The following is a 22,152-nucleotide window of genomic DNA, read 5'->3' on the forward strand; positions in this document are numbered from 1 at the left end:
ATTCATTTCAATGGGACAAATTAAAGGAAAAAAGCTTAATATTTTAAAAAGTATAATAGTGAAAAATAGCAAAAATCGTAGCGTAAATTAGCAGAAATAGCAGAATAGTTTAAAATTTGAACGGTGAAAATCGGCTGAAAATTGTGGAAGTAGTTAAGTGCCAAAAAGTGTACGGAAGCAACTAGAATAATAATAATAAAGAATAAAGAGAAACAGGAACTCAATAGTGTGGATGCTTAAAGCATCCACACAATTAAAGGAATTGAAATGTACATTGTGCCTTGGTTTAGAGTGTCTCTCCACAGCGCCTGTATAGAAAATCCTGAGGATCTTTGGAGAGACCCTGAACTTCCTCAGTTGTCGTAGGTGATACAGGCGCTGCCTAGCCTTTTTGGTCTGGACCTGAATGTGGGCAGCCCATGTCAGGTCTGAGGAGATGTGGACACCAAGATACTTGAAGGACTGCACCCTCTCCACTGGAGCTCCATTGATGATAATGGGCTTATAGTCTCTGTGCTGACCCCTTCTGAAGTCCACCACCAGCTCCTTGGTCTTGCTGACGTTCAGCTGGAGGTGGTTGTCCTGGCACCACGATGCCAGATTCTTCACTTCATCCATGTAGGCCGCTTCATCGTTGTTGGAGATGGCACCCAACACCACTGTGTCGTCAGCAAACTTCACAATGGTGTTGGAGCCATGGGTGGCCACACAGTCTGAAGTGTAGAGGGAGTAGAGCAGTGGCGAGAGGACACATCCCTGAGGTGCTCCTGTGTTGATGGTGATGCTGTTGGAGAAGCACCTGCCCACCCTCACCACCTGAGTTCTGCCAGTGAGGAAGTCCAACACCCATGCACACAGACGGCTGTTAAGTCCCAGATCCCTCAGCTTTGTGAACAGTCTGCAGGGCACTATTGTGTTAAACGCTGAACTGTAATCAACAAACAGCATTCGCACATAGTTACCCTGTTTCTTGTCCACGTGGCTGAGAGTGGTGTGTAGGACGTGGGCGATGGCATCCTCTGTGGATCTGTTGGATCTTGTCTGAGGTTCGCTTTGTTAAAGTCTCCTGCTACAATGAGGGCTGCGCCCGGGTCCTTGTTTTGAAGCGAGCTCAGCACATCATGTAATTCGGACAAAGCCATACCTGTGTCCGCTTGGGGTGGGATGTAGACCGCCGTGGCGATGACTGAGGTGAACTCACGGGGCAGATAGAAAGGGCGGCACTTAATGCTCAGGAACTCCAGATGTGACGAGCAGCCGCTGGAGAGAGTAGAAATGCTCCTGGCATCACACCACTTTCTGTTTATCATGAAACACACTCCCCCACCTTTGGTTTTGTTCGACTCTGCCGTTCTGTCCGCGCGGAGCACAAAGAATGAATCCGACGGAGTTACGGCCTGGTGGGGGGTCAGCCATGTCTCCGTGAAGCACAGAATGTTGCAGTCCCTCATGTCACGTTGGAAGGTGACCCTTGCTCTTAGGTCATCGAGCTTGTTCTCCATGGATTGTACATTGGCCAGTAGGATACTGGGCAGTGGTGCGCGATGCGCCTGCTGTCTCAGTCTGTTCCTAATACCAGCGCGTTTTCCCCGGCGCTTCTTTGTTCTGTCCCTCGGATGAGAGGCCCGTCCTTTGTTGTTCTCCGCGCCGCGTAGAATCTCTGGCGGCCAGGAAGGGTCAGGTTTAAAAGTGTCCAAGATTAGATGTGCAACCTTGGCACCGATAAATAAGTAAAAAACAAGAAAAGTGGATAGTCGGAGCGGAGCGGTCAGGAAGGCGTCTGGACGTGGCCGCGCCATCTTGGTTATATAGCAGTGATTCCCATAGTGTACCCAGGTGGGCCACAATAGTAACAGAATTTCTGGTTGTACACGCTTGTGAGTAATTTCAAAGTGAATTAAATAGGACAATATTACTGATTACCCTGACCTAAATTTACTACTCTTGAATTGAAGTTTCCCAGTGGCAGTTTACAGCCAACGGTCTTTATTGTTGATCTTTTTGAATACAACTTTCAAAATAAATAAGATTGGGTTAAATTTTGCTGGGCCCCAGAGATATCAAAAGCACAAACATGCTTTAAGTGGAAGAACAAAGACCTGTGTTAAAAACAGTGCAGTAAGTTGCAGTATTGTATCAACTACTTTACTTAATTGAAAGTGAAAAAATGCAGGCTTCTATCATATATTTTATGCAAAGGTATCTACACCTTGTGCCATCTGTTACGACCTGTCTAGGGCCAGGCCATAACATGAGCGAGGCACTCGCTTCCCCCCCCCAAGACCCAAGCAGTCACACGCAACAAATCCGTTAGATGTGAAGTGATTTATTTACAAGGTGAATAAAGAGAACCAAAACGGGAGTGTCAACACTTCAGGGTGAGCCAAGGCCAAAACAATAAACAAAACAAACCTACACAAATCCCGCACCCCTGACCTCACCAAAATAAAGTCAAAATAAAGACAGAGTCTGACCTCCTTAACCAACTCAAAAACAGGAGAAAACGGGTGATCAAAATAAACGGCAGCTCACCCCTACCCACTCCACTTCCACAATTTTCGCACGTATACTGCAGCCAGCGGCTACCACAGGACTACTGCTGGGTGATGAGGAGAAATGCGAGGACCTCTCTCGCTTTAGCACTCCAGCCGCCTTTTATTGGGCGGGTCCTCCAGCTGGATCCAATCACGCCGGGGCAGTAAGTCCACGCACCAATCGGAACAGGGACCTGGCACAGCTAAATTAACATAGACAAAAACACAGCACCTGCACAAACAAACACACGGACATACAAGTTCGTAACACATCCTAACATAATAATGAAGAGTTCGTCCTGCACTAAACTACAGTGTTGGAATAACACAAAGCTAGTATATATTTATTTTACAGGATGTTTTCGCAATATAAAATACATTTAATGTATTTATTAATTTATCAAAACAAATCATATATGGATCCAATATATGAAAAAAATGATGATGATACATGTAAGCTTCACATTTGCACTTTATCAAGTGTTGCTTACCTTTGAAACTTACATCTCTATCCTTCCTTCTTACATCGTTCTCCATCCCTGTATAAAATTAGCTCTAATCCTGCTCCAACTGGAAAATACAGCAGCAAGACATTTAGCTAGCAGAAACACTGTGTGTGAAACTACACACAAAAATGTGTGTGTACTGATGTTTGTTGAGCTAATAGAAACATGTTACACTCTCCATCCTCACTCCTTTCCCGTAACACTAGATGCTGAATTACTGTGACTACAGCTTACAGGCATGTGCACTCACTCTGGCTCACTTTAACCCCGAGTGTAACACTATAAATTATTCCACTGATACCACCTAAAGTAATGAGCCTGAGTTGAAAGTACAGATATCTGTGTAAAAATGTAGGGAGTAAAAGTTAAAGGTTGTCAGACAAATAAATAATCAAGCAAAGTATAGATGCCTGAAAATTCTACTCAAGTACAGTAACAGTAACATGTATTGTTTTTTTTGTTTGTTTGTTGTTTTTGTACCTACCACAAACTGACAGGTCGTCACATAGTCATCACATGTGAATTTTCCCAAGACAATAATAAAGACACCGCAAGGATTTATTACATATCAGCTAAAAGTCATAAACAGGACAGAAACTAATGGAAGTTATAAACAGTTATAAACAATGTAAGCGGTTTGACAACTATTGGAATAGATGATCAGTGCAGATAGCTATAGTAACTGCTAAAAACAAAACAAATTTCCCACGTGTGGGACTAATAAAGGTTATCTTATCTTATCTTATCTTAAAATTTAAATGGCTGTTATAGTTTTAAGAATTCAGCTGAAAATGATTAATTATAATAGAGAACATTAAAGTGCATGATCATGAAAATGTATTCAAATTCTTTTGAACCCAAACATTAGTGAAAGAGTCAACAACCTGAAAGAATTGCATGTAATATTTTCAGGTTCAGAGCTTCGGGTGACTCTACAAGCGACGTCTTATTGATAAAATGGCTTATTGTGCTGTGTATCAAACTATAAATAGCATACATAACATACAGTTTGATACTCAACATCTAAGCCATTTCCAAAATCCCCGAGTGTCTGAGGCATCACTAGATGTGCATAAAGGATCAAACCTAAAAATGTTGTTCATTGTCAGTAAAGCAATGTTATTCATCCCTATGAACAGAATGTAATCTCAACTGGGAGTAGGGTAGAGCTTGGGAGTTAGCAGCTAATCGTAGTGCTGGCCAGTTAGTTCTGTTAGCAAAGTACATCCGTAATTCACAGTGACTTGAAATCACATGTTAATGTTGACTAGTGCTGAAACAAAATGTACCAGCGAAGCTAAACACGATGAAAGATCACACACGTGTCACTCAGATATGTTCCTGTGAAGTTGAGCATTTTTAACATGAGGACTAAAGGACCAGTTTCAAAATACCAACAGCACTGGTATTTCAGGTTGGACCATTAACTGATGTGTTAATTGAAACAAAATCACTCAGAAAGACAAAAGATGGCAACCAAAACTTATTGAATTCTTTATGTTGTGAAGAGTATACTATATTTAGAACAGTAGCTTAATATTATGAGGCATACACTTGTTTGTTTCTACAGAGTTTGATGAAAATATCGATATTACACTCACATTTATAGCTGAATATAAATGTAACAAGACAGTTAGCTTAGCTAAGCCTGAAAACAAGAAGCAGGAAGAGGAGGCTAGCTCCCCGCCTTTAAGAAACTGTAAGCTAAGCAAACCTTTTTAATATCTATCTATCTATCTATCTATCTATCTATCTATCTATCTATCTGCTAGCTCATGTGTTGCATCAACGTCACGCATTTAAACAAAGAAAACTGAATGAAAAATGTAATACCACACAGTACAGACATGTTTGATAAAAGCTTTACATTCAACTACTATTAAACACAATATCATGGAATGATTTATTGATAACACTAGTATCTGTCTTTTTTGTTACATTTTAAGTTTTTTGCTATACAGGATCAAGGGATGGATTTAAATTCTTTTAAAATTAAGTTCTTGCATTAAATGTCGTTTTCTTCAAGGAATTTCAGTAAATGTATGTTGCATGAATATATTTTAATTATTTTTGACCTCTTATTTTTAATTAGAGAAAAAGAACAGTTAATTTTGTCGTGTTTGTCATGAGCCACTTTGTGAGACTTTTTTTTTTTAAAGTAGTTTCTAAAGCTGCATTTGGCTCACTTGTCTTGATCTGGCTCTAGGTAGTCCTCATCCCTCTTCACCAATCCTGGGGCTGCTGTATTTAAGTCATGTGGTGTTTCAGGGCTGTCGTGGATCTCTGCTGTAGTCTGTGCAGTTTCAGGGATTGTATCAATGTCATCATAACTCTCCTGTGGATCTTCCACTTCGTAGGTTACCCCGTCTGTCACAAAGAAAAATGTTTGGCACAGTTAAACACTGATTAGATTGATGCCATTTTCAAATTTGAAATTTATTGGTACTGAAATGTGAAAACACTGTGTTCAAACTGGTTCAGAACTTTCTAGTGTTTTCATTATGGACACCTTCATGAACGTTGATGTCTTGGGCAGCAGGAGCAGTAGTGGCCGGAAAGGTCAGGGGTCGAGCCTCATCTGCTTCATCAATATCATCATAAGGTAAAGAGGAAACACTCCGCCCATCATTTTCTGAGACAAATTCAGTCTCAGATCTGAATCCTGAATGAAAAAAAGCTAATATTGTATTAAAAAATAAACTTTCACATCCCAGATCTGTGCCTGTTTTTTATTTTCTGAATCCTGAATGAAAAAAAGCTAATGTTGGATTAAAAAATAAACTTCCACATCCCAGATCTGTGCCTGTTTTTTATTTTTTAAGAAACTGGGAGCTGTCTGAAATAAATCTAAGGCAGGCAAATAGTTTGACAAACAAGGGGGTCTAATATAGAAAAAAAGGAACATTTTAATAAACCGAAAATGTATTACTTTTTCAATTTGTGACAGTGTCAGAAAGGTGATAATTCTACCTTAGGTTATTATTGATCTGGTAGCAGCAAAGTCTGTCAACTCTATGAAAATAAGTGATGAGCTAGTGATACCGCTAAAGACTCAAAAAGTATAGTGTGTGTGCAGTCTTATCTGTTTTACTGAAACATGGTTGAATCAAAGCATCTCAGACTCTAATGTCTGGACAAACAGATAAACACAGTGGTGAGAAAAAGCTTTTTTCAGCTGAGGCAGCTCTCTAAAGTAAAACCTTTTATTTCTTTTTATGACTTGAAGAGAGTTTTACATGCATTTCTGACAACTCGCCTTGATTTTTGTAATGGACTTTATATTGGTAGATATAAAGTCCATATATATATATATATATATATATATATATATATATATATATATTACGGGTGCAACGATATTCGTATCGATATTGAACCGTTCGATACAGTGCTTTCGGTTCGGTACGCATATGTATCGAACAATACAGCATTTGTAATTAATTTTATCAATTTTCCTTCTGACGATGCTGTCTGTGTTGAGCGCTCAGTGAATCTGCATTCGACTACTCCGCCTAGGCTCGACAGTGCAGCCTAGGCGGAGTAGTCGAATGCAGATTCACTGAGCGCTCAACACAGACAGCATAGTCAGAAGGAAGAGCGCAGGGCAAGCTAGCGAGACAGAAGTTAAGCTCTCCTTGTAACAGGCAAATTGAACCTCATTCAGATCTGGCGTTTGGAATTATTTTGGTTTTCATGTGACGTATGACCCTGAAGGTAAGCGAGTCATGGACTAAAGTAAAACAGTATGTTGGATGTGCCATGCAATGCTCAATTACATTGGTGTGAACTAGTGTGTTAGCGCAGTTAGCTCGTTAACGTGTTGGCCGTCTAGCCCCATGCACGGAGCGATCGGCGATAGCTCGTTAACGGAGATTTGCCGTGTTGTGGCGTTAAGGTCATTTCAACGAGATTAACCTGAAAGCACTAGTGGGAACACAACGAATATGACTGCACATTTACGCCGACATCATCCTAGTGCAAAGACAAAAACAACAAGCATGCTACTAACTTTAGCCGAGTCATTTAGACAGCTGTTAGCACATGATTCTCCTTATGCTGCTGAGAATATAGCCCAGAAGAAGCGGATAGTATAGCTTTTATTTTGGAAAGAGCCATTTCTCTGTAATAAACTCTCTTTTCCAAAGATGAGTGATTCCTCAATCAGATACAGGGCTCGCAATATCGCTAGCCCGACGTCCCGGAGCTAGCGATTTTTTCAGTCGGGCTACCAAAATCTATCTCTTCCCGGCTATTGTAGGAAAAATATATGTCAATGCTTTTGCATTCTTTCAGAAATGTAGCTGGGTAATTACGTCATTGGCATCGGTGAGCCACTGTCAATATGTGACATATTGAAGTCGCGTTTGAATTTGCGCTTGTTTTTTTGCTTTCACTTTGCAATCGTGCGAACTGTGTATAGAGAGCGACAGCACTGATCTGTGAGTGATGATAATTTGTGCACCAATTCCTCTGACATCGTCTTATTAATCGTTAGCTTACTATGCAAACATGACAAGTGAAATCAAGCTTAAACATGTGAGAGGTTGATCGCGCAGAGAATCGCTGAGCTTATGTGAGTCCGTGTGTAAAAGCAGCAGAATATATATTTTAGTTCTGCTGAGCCAAATAAGACAGGTCAGGGTGAAGAAGTGACAGGCAAAGAAAAGCTTACCACAAAACGGAGAAGTTATGACAAATGAGACTATAAGGCAAAAAGAAAGTGCAGCTTTATGGTTTCATGGACAAAATCATTTCTGTGGCTGCAATATGACGAGCTAAATAACCAGGGATGCACATAAGTGGTCCGCAGGTGCGTATTCGCTGTCAAAATAAAAAACGCGCACAAGGGTTAGGGTTAAATTTAAAAACTGTACTTTTGAGTTAAAATATATATTTATAATTTTAATAAATGACAAATTAAAAAGGCATGAACATTTTTTTTGTATCGAAAAAATATCGAACCGTGACACCAAAGTATCGAACCGAACCGTGAATTTTGTGTATCGTTGCACCCCTAATATATATATATATATATATATATATATATATATATATATATATATGGCTGTTCAACTTTCAAAGTAGCATGGAGGGAGGTTAGCCAACTAACGGAGTTGCAGAAAGGTGCGACAAAGAAGGTGTATAAGAAATACAGCAAGCTGTCCATACCTGAGGCCTTGGAAACTGCCAAGCAAAGACTCACAGCCTTGGCCAGCCGCTTGAGGAGGTACACCAGAGAGATAGAAGGCAGGAGAATAAACCAGCTGTTCTCCACAGAACCAGCAAAGGTGTACTCTCAGTGGCAAGGGAACAATAATAAGAGAACAGCACCACCAAGGCTGGAGACGGAGCAATACTGGAAGAGCATATGGGAGAAGGACGCAACCCATAACGGCAATGCTCAGTGGCTAGTGGATCTGAGGGCAGACCACAGCGACCTCCCTGAACAGGGTCCAGTAACCATCACAGTGGCAGATATCCAAGAAAGGGTCTCCAGTATGAAGAGTTGGACAGCACCAGGGCCCGACATGGTTCACGCCTACTGGCTGAAGAAGCTGACTGCACTCCACGAGTGTCTGGCAGCACAAATGAACCAGCTGCTAGTTAACGAGAGACACCCGGAATGGCTAACCGAAGGTCGGACGGTCCTGATCCCCAAGGACCCCAAGAAGGGACCGGTCCCCTCCAACTACCGACCAATAACCTGCCTCAGTACTACATGGAAGCTCCTGTCAGGCATCATATCGGCTAAGATGAACAGGCACATGGGTCAATACATGAGTGGGGCACAGAAAGGGATTGGCAAGAATACCAGAGGCGCAAAACACCAGCTACTGGTAGACAGAACAGTCAGCCGAGACTGCAAGACCAGACTGACCAACCTGTGCACTGCCTGGATTGATTACAAGAAGGCCTATGACTCAATGCCCCACAGCTGGATACTGGAATGCCTAGAATTGTACAAGATCAATGGGACCCTAAGAGCCTTCATCAGGAACTCAATGGGGATGTGGCGTACAACACTAGAGGCCAACTCCAAGCCCATAGCACAAGTCACCATCAAGTGCGGGATCTACCAAGGAGATGCTCTGTCCCCACTGCTGTTCTGCATAGGCCTGAACCCCCTCAGTGAGATCATTAACAAGACTGGCTACGGATACCGACTACGGAACGGAGCAGTTGTCAGCCACCTCCTGTACATGGATGACATCAAGCTGTATGCCAAGAGTGAACGAGACATCGATTCACTGATCCACACTACCAGGCTATACAGCAATGACATTGGAATGTCGTTCGGACTGGAGAAGTGTAGTCAGATGGTAACAAAGAGAGGGAAGGTAGTCAGAACTGAGGGGATTGAACTACCAGAAGGCAACATTGCAGACATAGAGGACAGTTACAAGTACCTGGGGATCCCGCAGGCAAATGGGAACCATGAAGAGGCCGCTAGAAAGGCTGCAACCACCAAGTACCTGCAGAGGGTCAGGCAAGTCCTGAGGAGTCAGCTGAATGGTAAGTACAAGATCCGGGCCATCAACACGTACGCCCTGCCCGTGATCAGGTACCCTGCTGGGGTAATAGGCTGGCCAAAGGAGGCGATAGAAGCCACTGACATAAAGACAAGAAAGCTCCTTACCATGCATGGAGGGTTTCACCCCAAGTCCAGCACCCTGAGGCTGTACGCTAAGCGGAAGGAAGGGGGCCGGGGACTGGTGAGTGTCAGCACCACAGTCCAGGATGAGACAACGAACATCCAAGAATACATTGGGAAGATGGCCCCAACTGACCGAGTGCTCAGTGAATACCTCAGGCAGCAGAAACCCAAGAAAGAGGAGGGAAACGAGGAACCATCATGGAAGGACAGGCCCCTGCACGGTATGTACCACCGGCAGATAGAGGAGGTGGCTGATATCCAGAAATCCTACCAGTGGCTGGACAAAGCTGGACTGAAAGACAGCACAGAGGCACTAATCATGGCAGCACAAGAACAAGCTCTGAGTACAAGATCCATAGAGGCTGGGGTCTATCACACCAGGCAAGACCCCAGGTGCAGGCTGTGTAAAGATGCTCCAGAGACAATCCAGCACATAACAGCAGGGTGCAAGATGCTAGCAGGCAAGGCATACATGGAACGCCATAACCAAGTGGCCGGCATAGTGTACAGGAACATCTGTGCCGAGTATAACCTGGAAGTCCCAAGGTCAAAATGGGAGATGCCCCCAAGGGTGGTGGAGAATGACCGAGCTAAGATCCTGTGGGACTTCCAGATACAGACGGACAAAATGGTGGTGGCTAACCAACCGGACATAGTGGTGGTAGACAAACAGAAGAAGACGGCCGTAGTGATCGATGTAGCGGTTCCGAATGACAGCAATATCAGGAAGAAGGAACACGAGAAGCTGGAGAAATACCAAGGGCTCAGAGAAGAGCTCGAGAGGATGTGGAGGGTGAAGGTAATGGTGGTCCCCGTGGTAATCGGAGCACTAGGTGCGGTGACTCCCAAGCTAGGCGAGTGGCTCCAGCAGATCCCGGGAATAACATCGGAGATCTCTGTCCAGAAGAGCGCAGTCCTGGGAACAGCTAAGATACTGCGCAGGACCCTCAAGCTCCCAGGCCTCTGGTAGAGGACCCGAGCTTGAAGGATAAACCGCCCGCAGGGGCGTGCTGGGTGTTTTTATATATATATATATATATATATATATATATACACTGATTTTTACCTTTTTATCTTCTTTTTCATATTTAAATATGTATTACATAAAATATGTATTTATTTTATTGTTATTTATATTTATTTCTTTGTATGCTTAATGTATGGTTTTTAACTGCTATCTCTGTTTTATTATTGGAAAGCACTTTGGTCAACTTTGTTGTTTTTAAAGTGCTATATAACTAAAGTTGGATTGGATTGGATAATGTGTATATAACTGGTTCCACTCTGATACAATCTGACACAGAAGCTAAAGCTAGTGGCAAGAGAAAAGGTGGGGGTCTGGATTTATATGTGAACAAAAGATGGTGTAATCCTGTCAAAGAGAAGATGCGTTGTCCTGATATTACTTTTTTGAAAGATAATTTTACTTTTTATACCTGTTTTATGTCTATCTTTTTGAAATTTAGGTGAAATTTAAATTTGTGCACCTTCAACTCGACAGCAGGAAGGATGACGTTGAAGAGGATAAAAAACATATACATGTTTTTATATAAAACATATAAAAACAGGTAACAATTTATATGGGCAGAGCCACTGACGTTCTTGATATAGTACAGTTATTTAAAAATAAGTTATGAAGACAGAAAACTGTAGTACTAACATGCAGTAGTTAGTGTAGGTGGTGCAGCTTCTCATATTATCGTGTCCAAATTAAAATAACGATAGTAGTGGTGTAGAGTATATCAAAGGCCATTAAGCTATGGACTTTAAACACTGTTTAGAAAGAAAAACAGATAAGATAACACTGAATGAATGACTCACTGCCACGACTGAAGTCTTCCATCTCATTGTCTTTGTCCATGACGTCCTCATAATCTCCACTTTCAAACTCCATGTCTTTCCCTGGCAGCATTCTTGCTGAAAGGTTACAGTGTTATAAATTTACTCATACAGCAACAGCTGTCTCACCAATGCACTGTGCTAATGTACCAGTGAAGTAACTGTACAAGGAGCACAGGAGCATGAAAAACACACCACAAGCACAGGCGTTCTTAATTTTCCCTGTTCTGTATTTACATTTGGTCGAGTTTGGTGGAGCTGATGTGCTCCTTGTTCAATCAGCAGCAGTGACGGCATTATTTGAGTCAGAATTCAGTCAGTATGCTGAAAGACTGCCCTCTAAAAGTTTCCAACACCCTTTTCCTTTAAGCATGAAAGCTCTGGATTGATCTCATGTTCAGTCAGGATTTTTATGCCTTTTAAGGTAATTCATTAGAGCAAAAACAAACAAATAAAAAAACATGTGTGTAAGTCATGTAATAAATATACTCACCTAAAGCTCTGGACTCCCTGACTCTCCTGACATACATTCGTATAAATGAAGAAATCAAGATCACTACAACAAGAAGAAATATCACACCCACGATAATAGGTCCTGTGGGTATAGGCGGACGTGGTGGGGTTGGTGGTGCGGTAGTCAGTGTTTCATAGTCTGAAATCACACACAGCCAGTTTATTATGTTTTTTTCCGGATTCAGTTACAGTGAGTTTGAATTCCACTTTGTCTGTATCACGTTGATCAAAGTAAGTCAGCTCAGATTTACAGAATACAAAAAGTGTCTTTCTGTCAAAAACAACTAATTGATTGATGGATTCATGGTTTCTCTTACCGGGACAGTATATTTTAACTTGATTAGTGCTTTCACAGGAACTTCTTTTGACAGAGCGCCTGACATCCATGGTAACATCAGTGAACTCCAGTGTTGTTTCTAAGTTGACCTTGAATCAAATTTAAACTTTTTCACATTTAGAGATACAGCCAAAATAAAAAACACTGAAATTTTCTCTGGCAGTAAAAAACAGGCCGGACTGAAGCAACACACAGCAAAAGAAGTCACTAGAAGTCCAGACCAAAAGTATTGGGACATTCAATTTCTTTTATATTTCTGCAAACTTTGTGTCAGCAAAGTGTCCAGAAAGTTTCAAACATTTGGTCAATTTGTGTTTATTCAGATACAAGTCTCATGCATTTCTTTCCATTTTATAAACCTAAATATTTAAAATGTGAGATTCCAGTCTTCATTATTAGATTAAGCTGAGACACAGAGCCAGGAAACTGTCCATGATTTTGGTTTGTAGAATATGAGACAAATCAGTGACCGATTCAAGATGTAAAATGTAAAGATTTACCTGTTTGATTTCCGTAGAGGTGCTAGGGGTCTCTTTATCAATCTCTTCACAGAGCTTTAAGTTTTGGGAATGATTAAATGGACATACTCTTTCCCACTTATCTCGATAATTGACATAAAGGACACCTCCATGTTTTTCAGTCGTGCGGAACTTTACACTTTCTGTAAAAGCAAAGAAACTGTGTTTAAAGAAGGAAACAAGCTCATCCACTTCTGTCTGGCAAATATGATGTTAGAGATGGTCACCTTAGCTTTAGCAAAATCACTAGGAGCAAAGCAAGCACCTGTCATCACTCTGCATTTATTAAAGTTGGAGTGTAAAACATGTGTTCCACATATTTATTTTTAGAAATTTTCAACAAATAACTCAGATTTCTGGACAGAACCTGCCAGACTATAAGTGTCATGGTTTGCAATGCAAATTATTTGTAGCTTCACTATCTTATAATGAGCTTGACAATGTCATTTTTATTTTAAAGAAATAATCTTCTGTTTTATAAAATAAATACCTAAAAATTATCCCAAGATAATGAATTAAAATACTACCAGAATTAAGAGAGGACATACATGTATGTACTGTATATAGGGATGAGTTTATGGAAAGAGAGGTGTATGGACTCACACTTACCACTACAAGTAATGAACACCACATTTTTGTCACACTTTCCTTTAGTCCTCCTGCACTGGCCAATGATGGAATGGTACTTTTCACAGCTGACATGGTAAATGTTACCTGAACCCTTTGATGAAGCTTTGGATTCAATGAAGACAGCATTGCCACAAAGCTTTTCTTGGCAAACTTTGTGTGCATAGGATAGATCCCAGTTACTAGCACACACTGGAACGCCATCTATCCTCACTTCCCCACGACAGCCCTGTGAAAGGCTGACACTGGGCTCCTCTGGGAAGGAAAGCAATAAACACTGCAGTCAAGTATTGATAAAGACATAAAGCACTGAGGTAGAAATGATCAGTTAATCTTCTCTGCACTGCAAAGTCAAAATATGAAGCACAAGTCCATAATCAAATAGTTCATTTAACACTTTTAGCTTTGGTTTGTTACTTTATCCAGTGTATCTGGAATAATTCTCCTTCACACTCCGAGTGTCTTGTTTCACTCTTCAGTGTTTCCAGTGCAAATGTAAAATGTCTGTGATCATTTAAGATCAGTCCTGCTGATATAAATCTTACTTTTGCATTCAATAAAGACGGGCTCCTTCCTTGAGGGTGTGGTTTTATTTTCACATTCCCAAATGCTTCCTGGATTTTCACCACAGCTGAAGCTTTTGTTCCAAAAAGAATCTATTTCAATTGTTTGGGGGTGGATTTCATTTGTTGATTGGTATCCACCACAGTCCATATTCTGGCAAAGCTTTTCCTTCTCAGTTTCATTGAAGTTTTCTCTGGAAACAGCACTGAGTCCCTGTCTCCAGTGAACCAACACTGTTCCACTACAGGCCTTTTTGTCAGGTACCATCGTCCTCCATTCTGAGACAGACAAGAGAAATAAAAAGTTCACAAAACATGATGTAACCAACAGGATCTGAATGATATAAATAACACACTCTGCACACAGAAATTACATTATGATCCTGCATCAACTTAAAGTTTTACACTTTTGAAGTTTAGCTACCCTTCTGACTGCTGCGTAAATAAAATGATTTTATAGAGTGATAACAAAGAGATGACAACTGATGGCAGCGATATTTCTATAACCATCAGACTGCACAGGCCAGCTGTTTCCAGCTGATTCCAGACATTAAGTGAGTCAGACTGTGTGGCAGAGCCATACTGGTGACATGGACAACAAGCAGAAAAGAAAAGAGTAAAACTGAGTAGAACAAATATCATTAATGGAGGTGAGGATGTTAACATTCTAACCTTTATTGCACTAAAAGTAACCTTTGAAGGCGAGCATGTCAAAGTTTGAACGCAGCATTATTTTTATCTCAACATTTTTCTGAAATACAAACTAGTCTCAGTTTGTTTCAATTTCAATTCAGTTTCAAAGCCTTTATTTTAAAATTAGGCTGAAGGAGCAAAGAATAATTCAGAAACTGCTGACACAAAGATCATTATACACACCAGAGCATCGGAGGCCACTGTGTTTGCAGGCAGCTGTAGAAGCAGTAATACTGCTGCATGCAGATAATGGACTGTTAGCATTTGCAATGCAGTTTAGGTTTGAAATGGCTAATTTCTCTGCTGGTGCAGGTCCAAAGTAGGGAAGAGTCTCGACAGCATCACCACATTTAAGCTCCTGACAGATGGTGTTTCCATTGTTAGTGTCTTTGAGAGCATCCTCGCACACAGGGATCCACTTCCCCTCATACTCCACCTCTACGTTTCCAAAGCATTTGTAACTGGGAATGCTAAATCTGGGCTTGACACTACCTGAAAGAAAATATTATGAAAATCATGCTATATATTTATAATACTCTTATTTTATTTTTAATTAGAATTTTAAGCAACAAGAACTATCATCATCTTAGTGTAAAGAATTTCAGTCTGATAGCTTCAGAAAGATTTATATTTGCTTCTTTAACACAAATGAGCTTAATTATGAAAAATAGTATTTAAAAAGATATTTTTAAAACATTTGAAGGAACATTTAAAAACAGACTTATGTCTTTTTGTTTGTTTTTTACATTCTGTTATCCTGTAACTTAGTGACTGAAGAATCAACAAACCAATAAAACTGGCACTTTTTTCCAAAGGGTCCAAATCAGTTGAAAATGAAACTTTTTAAAAAGCAAGTTATGACATTTATTATATTTTTGTAATATAAAATTACTTTTAAAAAACAATTACCTGAGCAAACAACATAGGCTGGTTTTTCTTTACAGGACTTATCATTGTCCTGGTTTTTGACAAAGATGCTCTGTGTCAGGTCAGTAGTCTGATTTGTCGGGTGTAAACTCTTAAAGAGGATATCACCATCTTTGGGACTGTTGTGGGCTTTTATGGGCGTCCCACAGTTCAGCTTTTCACACAGCTTCACAGACTTGTCTTCTGTCCAGGTGTCTGCACACATATCTCCTTCTTTCTCTTCTACATGAATCCTGACTTTTCCCCAGCAGCTGTTCATCAAGCTCATCTCAATATTTCCTGTTGTGACATGAAAAAGTTAAATTTAAGAGGAAGCTAGTATCAGCAGATATTTCACAACTTCTTAGACCAAGCTAGGTTTCAGAAAAAATAGAAAATAGTAGAAATTTGATTGAGAGAAAACAAGGAGGTGAATGTACATCTATGGACATTAAAAGGTAAAGTCTGTTATAAGTAAATTGTCTCTTCTGTGACACAATAAATCAATTCCATAATGACCTTATTCTTAGTTTTATACTTTAACTCCTTCATATTTCACATTACCTGAACATTTCACATAGGCAGTAGAATTATGGTGGTCAGGAGGCAGAGGTGTAGTTCGGCTACACTCAAAAAGAGACTTTTTTCTGGATGAGCAGCTAAAAGAGTTTTTCCAAACTTTATTAATCATATCAGCCCTAGAATTGAAAGAAAAGTTTGCAGCGTTCCCACAATGCATCTGCTGACACACTGTGTCTGCAGACTCTTGGTTCCATGTCTCTTTAGACCCAGAGAGCCAGTAGATTTCTCTGCCATGCTCTATCCCCACGTGACCAGAACAGGTTCCACTTAAAAACACCACCTTGTGACCTGATGGACACAAAGAGAGAAACATGATATACAGTAAGTGGCTGTGCAGGTCGTCTACCTGTTGAAAGGTCAGTGGTTCACAAAGACATAGACACAAAAATAGGAAAGTGGTGCATAAATACATACTTGGTGAAAGAAGCTGAATGGAGATATACCACAGTCTGGGCTTATTCCAGCATAACTAAGTGGTTATTCGGGGTCACCTTATTGAACACTAATTATAATAATTATCAAGTAAAGATTTAACTGGAGGCCAATTTAATATTTATAAGATTAAAATATACTCAGTTTTATCTCTCTTTATAAGAAAAAAATGGGCATTGGCTTTAAGACTTTCCTTAAGAAGCATGTGACTTTCCAAAAAATAATTTTGTAAATTACATTTGAGTAAAAAGTCAAGGCAGCATGTTAAAGAAAAAATGGTAATATGGCATGATCAATGAAAGTTGTAGTGTCTTATTTCACTTTTCTGATCAAAACAGATTAACAAAAATCCGTTTCTTAGTTTGCAAGTATTAAACTGTAGGTATAGAAGGACTCTTGAGCCTGAATGAGGTCAAGAATAAGCTGAGGGGAAAAAACACATTTTCTTTTCTTCTGCCTCACATCGATGAACGAAAATGGCTTTTTCCTGGTTCTAAGCTTTTGTCGTATATTAGTAATAATTTAGTATTTCCCGTTTTGATCAAACTTCACCAATATAATCAGTGTTAAGCAATTAAAAAGCCAAAGATACAAACATTCTTCCTTTAAGAAAGGAAACCGTTTTTCCGGCTGATGTCACTGAAGGGCAGAGAAATAAAAAAAATAACACTCACCCTCACAGGTGATTCCAGCTGCTTCCGTTTCCCGATCCGAAAATTGGTTGTTTGAGTTTTCTGTTAAACACTCAGATATCTTTGATATCTTCTTATTTCTCGGACACGTTATTGACAGGAAGCTACCAGAACCCTGACTGAACTTTTCAGTTTTGCCTTTTTCCCCACATTGCAGTTGTTTGCAGACAGCTGCTAATTGAGCCTCTGTCCATTCTTTTGCAGGAACTTTCTTCCACTGGCCCTCATGCTTTATCTCCAATCTCCCAGCACATCTTCCAGGACCATCTGCCAGGTTCACCTCCACACTGCCTGTACCACGACAATAAGAGATTTATCAGCCACGAAACACAAAAAGAATAAATACATTAAATTAAACTCTTACTGAACACATTTTGGGAAAAATATAATCAGAATTTAACAATGTCACAATTTCACTGAATGAAGTAACTCATTTTCTCTCTCGACATAGAATTTATTGCAGGATTTAAAATCCCATTATAAAAGTAGACAAAGGCCATCAGCAGCCACTCTGTACATTTCCACTGCTGTATCTCACCTGAACACACCACATAAGGTTGGTTTGAACACTGGATGTTCTTGCCATGCTGAGAATGACAGTGCCACAGTGAGGACTCGCTGCCTTTGCAGCTCACACGGTCCATTATCCCTCTTGAATTTTGACGTTCGACTTTAGTATAAATCAGCTAGAACAGAGCATTTATGAGTTTGCTTTATTTCATTGACAGACAGAAAACACTGACTGATTTAAAGACAACGAGTCACTGCATATTGTTAGCCTGGGGAAAAAAGAGTGGTGAATAAATATAAATCACAGACAGTGGAATAACTTAAATTATCAAACAGTACAGATAAAACTAACATCCACTTGTTTGGTTGGATTGATTAGGAGCTCAAACTGTTGAACTTACTTTAAACATTTTTAATTTTAATTCATTTATTTTAATCAAGGGTTTCCAACTCCAGGCCTCGGGGGCCGATGTCCTGCAGTTTTTAGGTGTGTCAGTAATCCAACACAGCTGATTCAAATGGCCAAATTACCACCTCAACATGTCTTGAAGTTCTCCAGAGGCCTGGTAATGAACTAATCATTTGATTCAGGTGTGTAGACTCAAGGTGAGATCTAAAATCGGCCTGGAGTCGGGGACCCCTGCTTTAATTATTTTGAGGTTCAAACAATGCCATGTTGATCAAATCAAGTGATTATTAAAATTCACAAAATAAACATTTGTTGCAACCCTGTAAAAAAGCATCAATCCAACTATACTGAGGAGAAAAAGCTACATGGTGATCACTAATATTCTTGTGCCATCAAAGAAATATATAATATTGTTATCATCTCCAGCAGCTTTTACTTCATGTGCATTCAGTATTAATGGTGCACGTTAGTACACTAATTACAATAAAGTCCATAGCACTGCTGTATGGACAGTTTCTGATACACTCAGTATCCATGTATCAGAACACCAGGTAACTTATGTTGACTAAACTTGAACACTCACTTCCCCACATCCAAGCTCCTTGCAGACCAATTCAGCTTCCTTTTTAGTCCAGGTGGAGGCACACACAGGATTAACTGAACCTTTCACTTCAATATTAACTGTACCATAGCACTTGTTGTCTTTACCAGAGTCCTTCAGAACTACTTTAACTTTATCTGAGGGAGAGAGGGAGAGAGAGAGAGAGAGAGAGCAGTTTCACAGTGTGAAGTGTTTGCTTGGAAGTTGTTTGTGTTGGAATATAGATGTGTTGAATTACCTGTGCATGTCACATTAAGGTTTTTGTTTGTGCTGTTGTTTGGGCTGAGAGAGTTACCGCAGTGCATTTGCTGGCACACATCAAAATCAAAGTTGTCCTGTTGAACAGGTACCCAGTTGTTATTTTCTTCTTTTTCCAGCTGCCCAGAACACACATTTGACTGGTTTCCTTTGAGCTGCAGTCTCGTATAACCTGTTCATAAAAACACTTTCACCATATGTGTGTGTGTGTGTGTGTGTGTGTGTGTGTGTGTGTGTGTGTGTGTTACCTTCACATATGACAGAAACAGGTTTGCATGATGCTGAATTGTCCTGTTCGCCATTCACACACTGCCACAGATGATCTGGATCTGCATTTTTAAAGGCTGAACAATCGATCTTCATCTTTGATGAGTCCCTGAAATTATCACTAACCATACTCTCTGAGGGAGGAATTTCTCTGAGTCCACCACACCCGAGATTTTTACACAGAAGCCTGGCTTCTTTTTCACCTTTTTAAGAGAGGAATTAAAACAGTCCAAAACATTTCGAAAAGCAATAAAATATTATTATAGCATCAAATTGAGAGAGAAATGTTGACAATATTTTAACAGCTCTGCCACATAGAAGATTAGCAAAAAGAAAATACATACCAATGCTGTTGTTACAAAAGTAACCCGGAGGTTTGCCATCAATGGAGTACTTGACAGCTCCAGCACATTTGTGTCTATCCAGGCTCAATGTGATATTACCTTGAGGAACGCACTCAATTACCAGCCAAATATAAATACAGATAAAAAACAACAAACACCACAATCGATCCTATCAAGTAATTTCCAATACAGTTCATTTTCTTAATTTTCTTAACAACTTTTAGCGAAGAGTTTAAGCTTTTAAAGTTGCAGTTTTTGTCAGTACTTTCAATACCCCCCACCCCCAGAAAAAAAAGAGAAAGAAAGATCTAACAAACTTACTTGAACACTTAAGTTTTTTCACTGTGAGCTTTGAGTAATAGCTGGACTTCCAACCAGGATGTTTACATTTCCACAGAGCGCTCTCGTGTCCTTCACACTTCAGTTCATTGAGCCAGATCGGTCTGTCTTCAGAAGGCTTAACAGTATCTATTACTGAGTTCTCCACAGGTTTCCCACAGTGAGTGCTCTTACAAACCACTTTTTCAGTGTTCTTGTCCCAGTGTGTATCCCCAACATAACCCCATATGTTGTTATGGTAGACTTCAAGGTAGCCTTCACATGGGTAGCCTCCTTTGTTTTTTAGAATCAGTTTGTCCTCAGCTAGGAACATACAAGGTTTATACAGCAAATTATTATTATTGTTATGATTTTTTCATGGCTGACTTACTTTTGGGAACTGCAAAGTAAATATTTAAAGTTGTAAGTTTAAAATGTCTTTTGTTTATTTGTTTTTTATCTGAATATCGGTAAAAACACTTTTTTTACAAATCTTTTTAATCCCTTCATGTCTTTCTTTAGGATAATATCATCATTCCTCAGCAGATTTATACAAAAACAACAATGAAAAACCACAGTGGTTTATATTTTTTTAACATATGGGGTGTCTATTGTAAATGGCATAGATTAAGAGGAAGGGTATTGTACACCCATGACAGGTTACCAGTCTGTCACAGGGCTAACACATGGAGACAGAACACCGCTGATGCTCACACTCACCATCATCATTAAGAATTACCAATTAAACTAAGCCCTTAGTACCCATGCAGATACGAGGAGAACAGACAAACTACACACAGGAAGGCCCCAGGCTGGATTTGAATCACTTTCGCACTGTGAAGTGACAGTACTAACCACTGGACCACTGTGATTTCCAGCGAGGGCTAAATTTGCTAATGGGCCAAAATAGCATGCGAGTACAATTCGGAGGCATGCTGATGGGTGTGGTTAGTTTTATGGATAATTTACAAATATTGCACTGTTTTAAACACAGGTGCAGTCAGTTCATTTCAGGACAAAATCAGCCTGTGTTCTTAATTTCAATATTGTCCTGACTATATTTTGCACCTGCATCTGCAGAATCCGTCACAAAAATCTCGGACTTCCCTCCTCTAACACGTGCCTCTTGTCACTGAGCTCTTTGTAAATACTGTACTTTTCTTGACTTTTTTTTTGACAGAAAAACCCAGTTTGCACTTGAAAAGTCTTGATTTAAAAAAAATCACAACAGAAATCTGGACATACACTTGAATTGAACTGTTACATTTCTTCCACACCTTGAAAAGGCTGCTATAAATAAAACAATTTTACATATAGTTTTTAAATAAAATGAGAGAAGGAGAGTCATAGGTGCCCTGTGTGATTGTGAGTGCGAATGGTTCTCTGTCTCTATATGTTTGCCCTGTGACAGACTGGTGGCAACCTGCACAGGGGGTACCCTGCCTCTCGCCCTAAAACAGCTGGGATAGGCTCCTGCGACCCTGACCCGAGAGAATGGGTGTATTTTAAAATATAAATAATATTTCAAAGGTATTTCAAGGATTTCTTCCTAAGTTGAATTTTACACAAAAGTACTGCATTGATTGTTTTGGGGGGGTTTTTGGTTCAAATTCAGGATCACATCTGGACTCAGTTCTAACGCATTCACACACACGGTCATATAGAGAAATTCAAATTAGTACCAACAATTAACAATATTACTACTGTTCAGAATGAAATAAACTGAATTAACTTGCCTTGTGAGATCACCAGCTCAATGTGAGCAAGGTGGAGAAGCAGGAGGAGGAACCACATCGTCACCACAGCTCATGACTTGAGAGTGAGACAGACAAATGATGCGCTCAGCTTTATATTGCCATGGCTTCGCCCACCAAAAATGGAAATGAGCAGCATACGCGCCAAAGCTAGACTCACAAATATTAACTTAGATTGAAAGACACACAACTAACACACAAGTGTCCTTACTTCATATACAGCACCTTTTTATGCTTTTCTCTTCATTAAACTAAAATTCCCCTTGATGCTGTGACACTGGCACACAACATACT

At 40.0% G+C, this 22,152-nt stretch overlaps 1 protein-coding gene across 1 annotated transcript; it reads right to left on the reverse strand.

Moving 5' to 3' along the window:
• Positions 1-5,020: 5,020 nt before the first annotated feature.
• On the reverse strand, positions 5,021-21,904 carry LOC146610745 (scavenger receptor cysteine-rich type 1 protein M130-like). Its single transcript, XM_085344429.1, has 19 exons — positions 21,841-21,904; positions 20,108-20,428; positions 19,787-19,885; positions 19,424-19,645; positions 19,156-19,347; positions 18,900-19,054; positions 17,936-18,083; positions 17,380-17,688; positions 16,256-16,561; positions 15,695-15,991; positions 14,969-15,277; positions 14,075-14,371; positions 13,512-13,784; positions 12,885-13,045; positions 12,365-12,473; positions 12,028-12,186; positions 11,517-11,612; positions 5,550-5,702; positions 5,021-5,407 (listed from the first exon to the last, which is right to left on the reverse strand). The coding sequence occupies exons 1-19, from the start codon at positions 21,896-21,898 to the stop codon at positions 5,223-5,225; spliced, it is 3,849 nt and encodes a 1,282-aa protein (XP_085200555.1). The 5' UTR covers positions 21,899-21,904; the 3' UTR covers positions 5,021-5,222.
• Between the last annotated feature and the right edge of the window lie 248 nt (positions 21,905-22,152).

Source organism: Diplotaxodon limnothrissa, linkage group LG20 (genome assembly GCF_057381915.1).
Source record: "Diplotaxodon limnothrissa isolate DT_005_m linkage group LG20, D_limnothrissa_male_GT1.1, whole genome shotgun sequence".
Taxonomy (NCBI): domain Eukaryota; kingdom Metazoa; phylum Chordata; class Actinopteri; order Cichliformes; family Cichlidae; genus Diplotaxodon; species Diplotaxodon limnothrissa.

Excerpts from the sequence above, each read along its gene's own strand:
- LOC146610745 (XM_085344429.1), bottom strand. The coding sequence starts at position 21,898 with ATGTGGTTCCTCCTCCTGCTTCTCCACCTTGCTCACATTGAGCTGGTG. Across the intron at positions 18,084-18,899 it reads AGGAGCTTGGATGTGGGGAA|CTGATTTATACTAAAGTCGA; the intron begins GTGAGTGTTCAA and ends GCTCTGTTCTAG. Across the intron at positions 5,408-5,549 it reads AGACATCAACGTTCATGAAG|ACGGGGTAACCTACGAAGTG; the intron begins GTGTCCATAATG and ends TCTTTGTGACAG.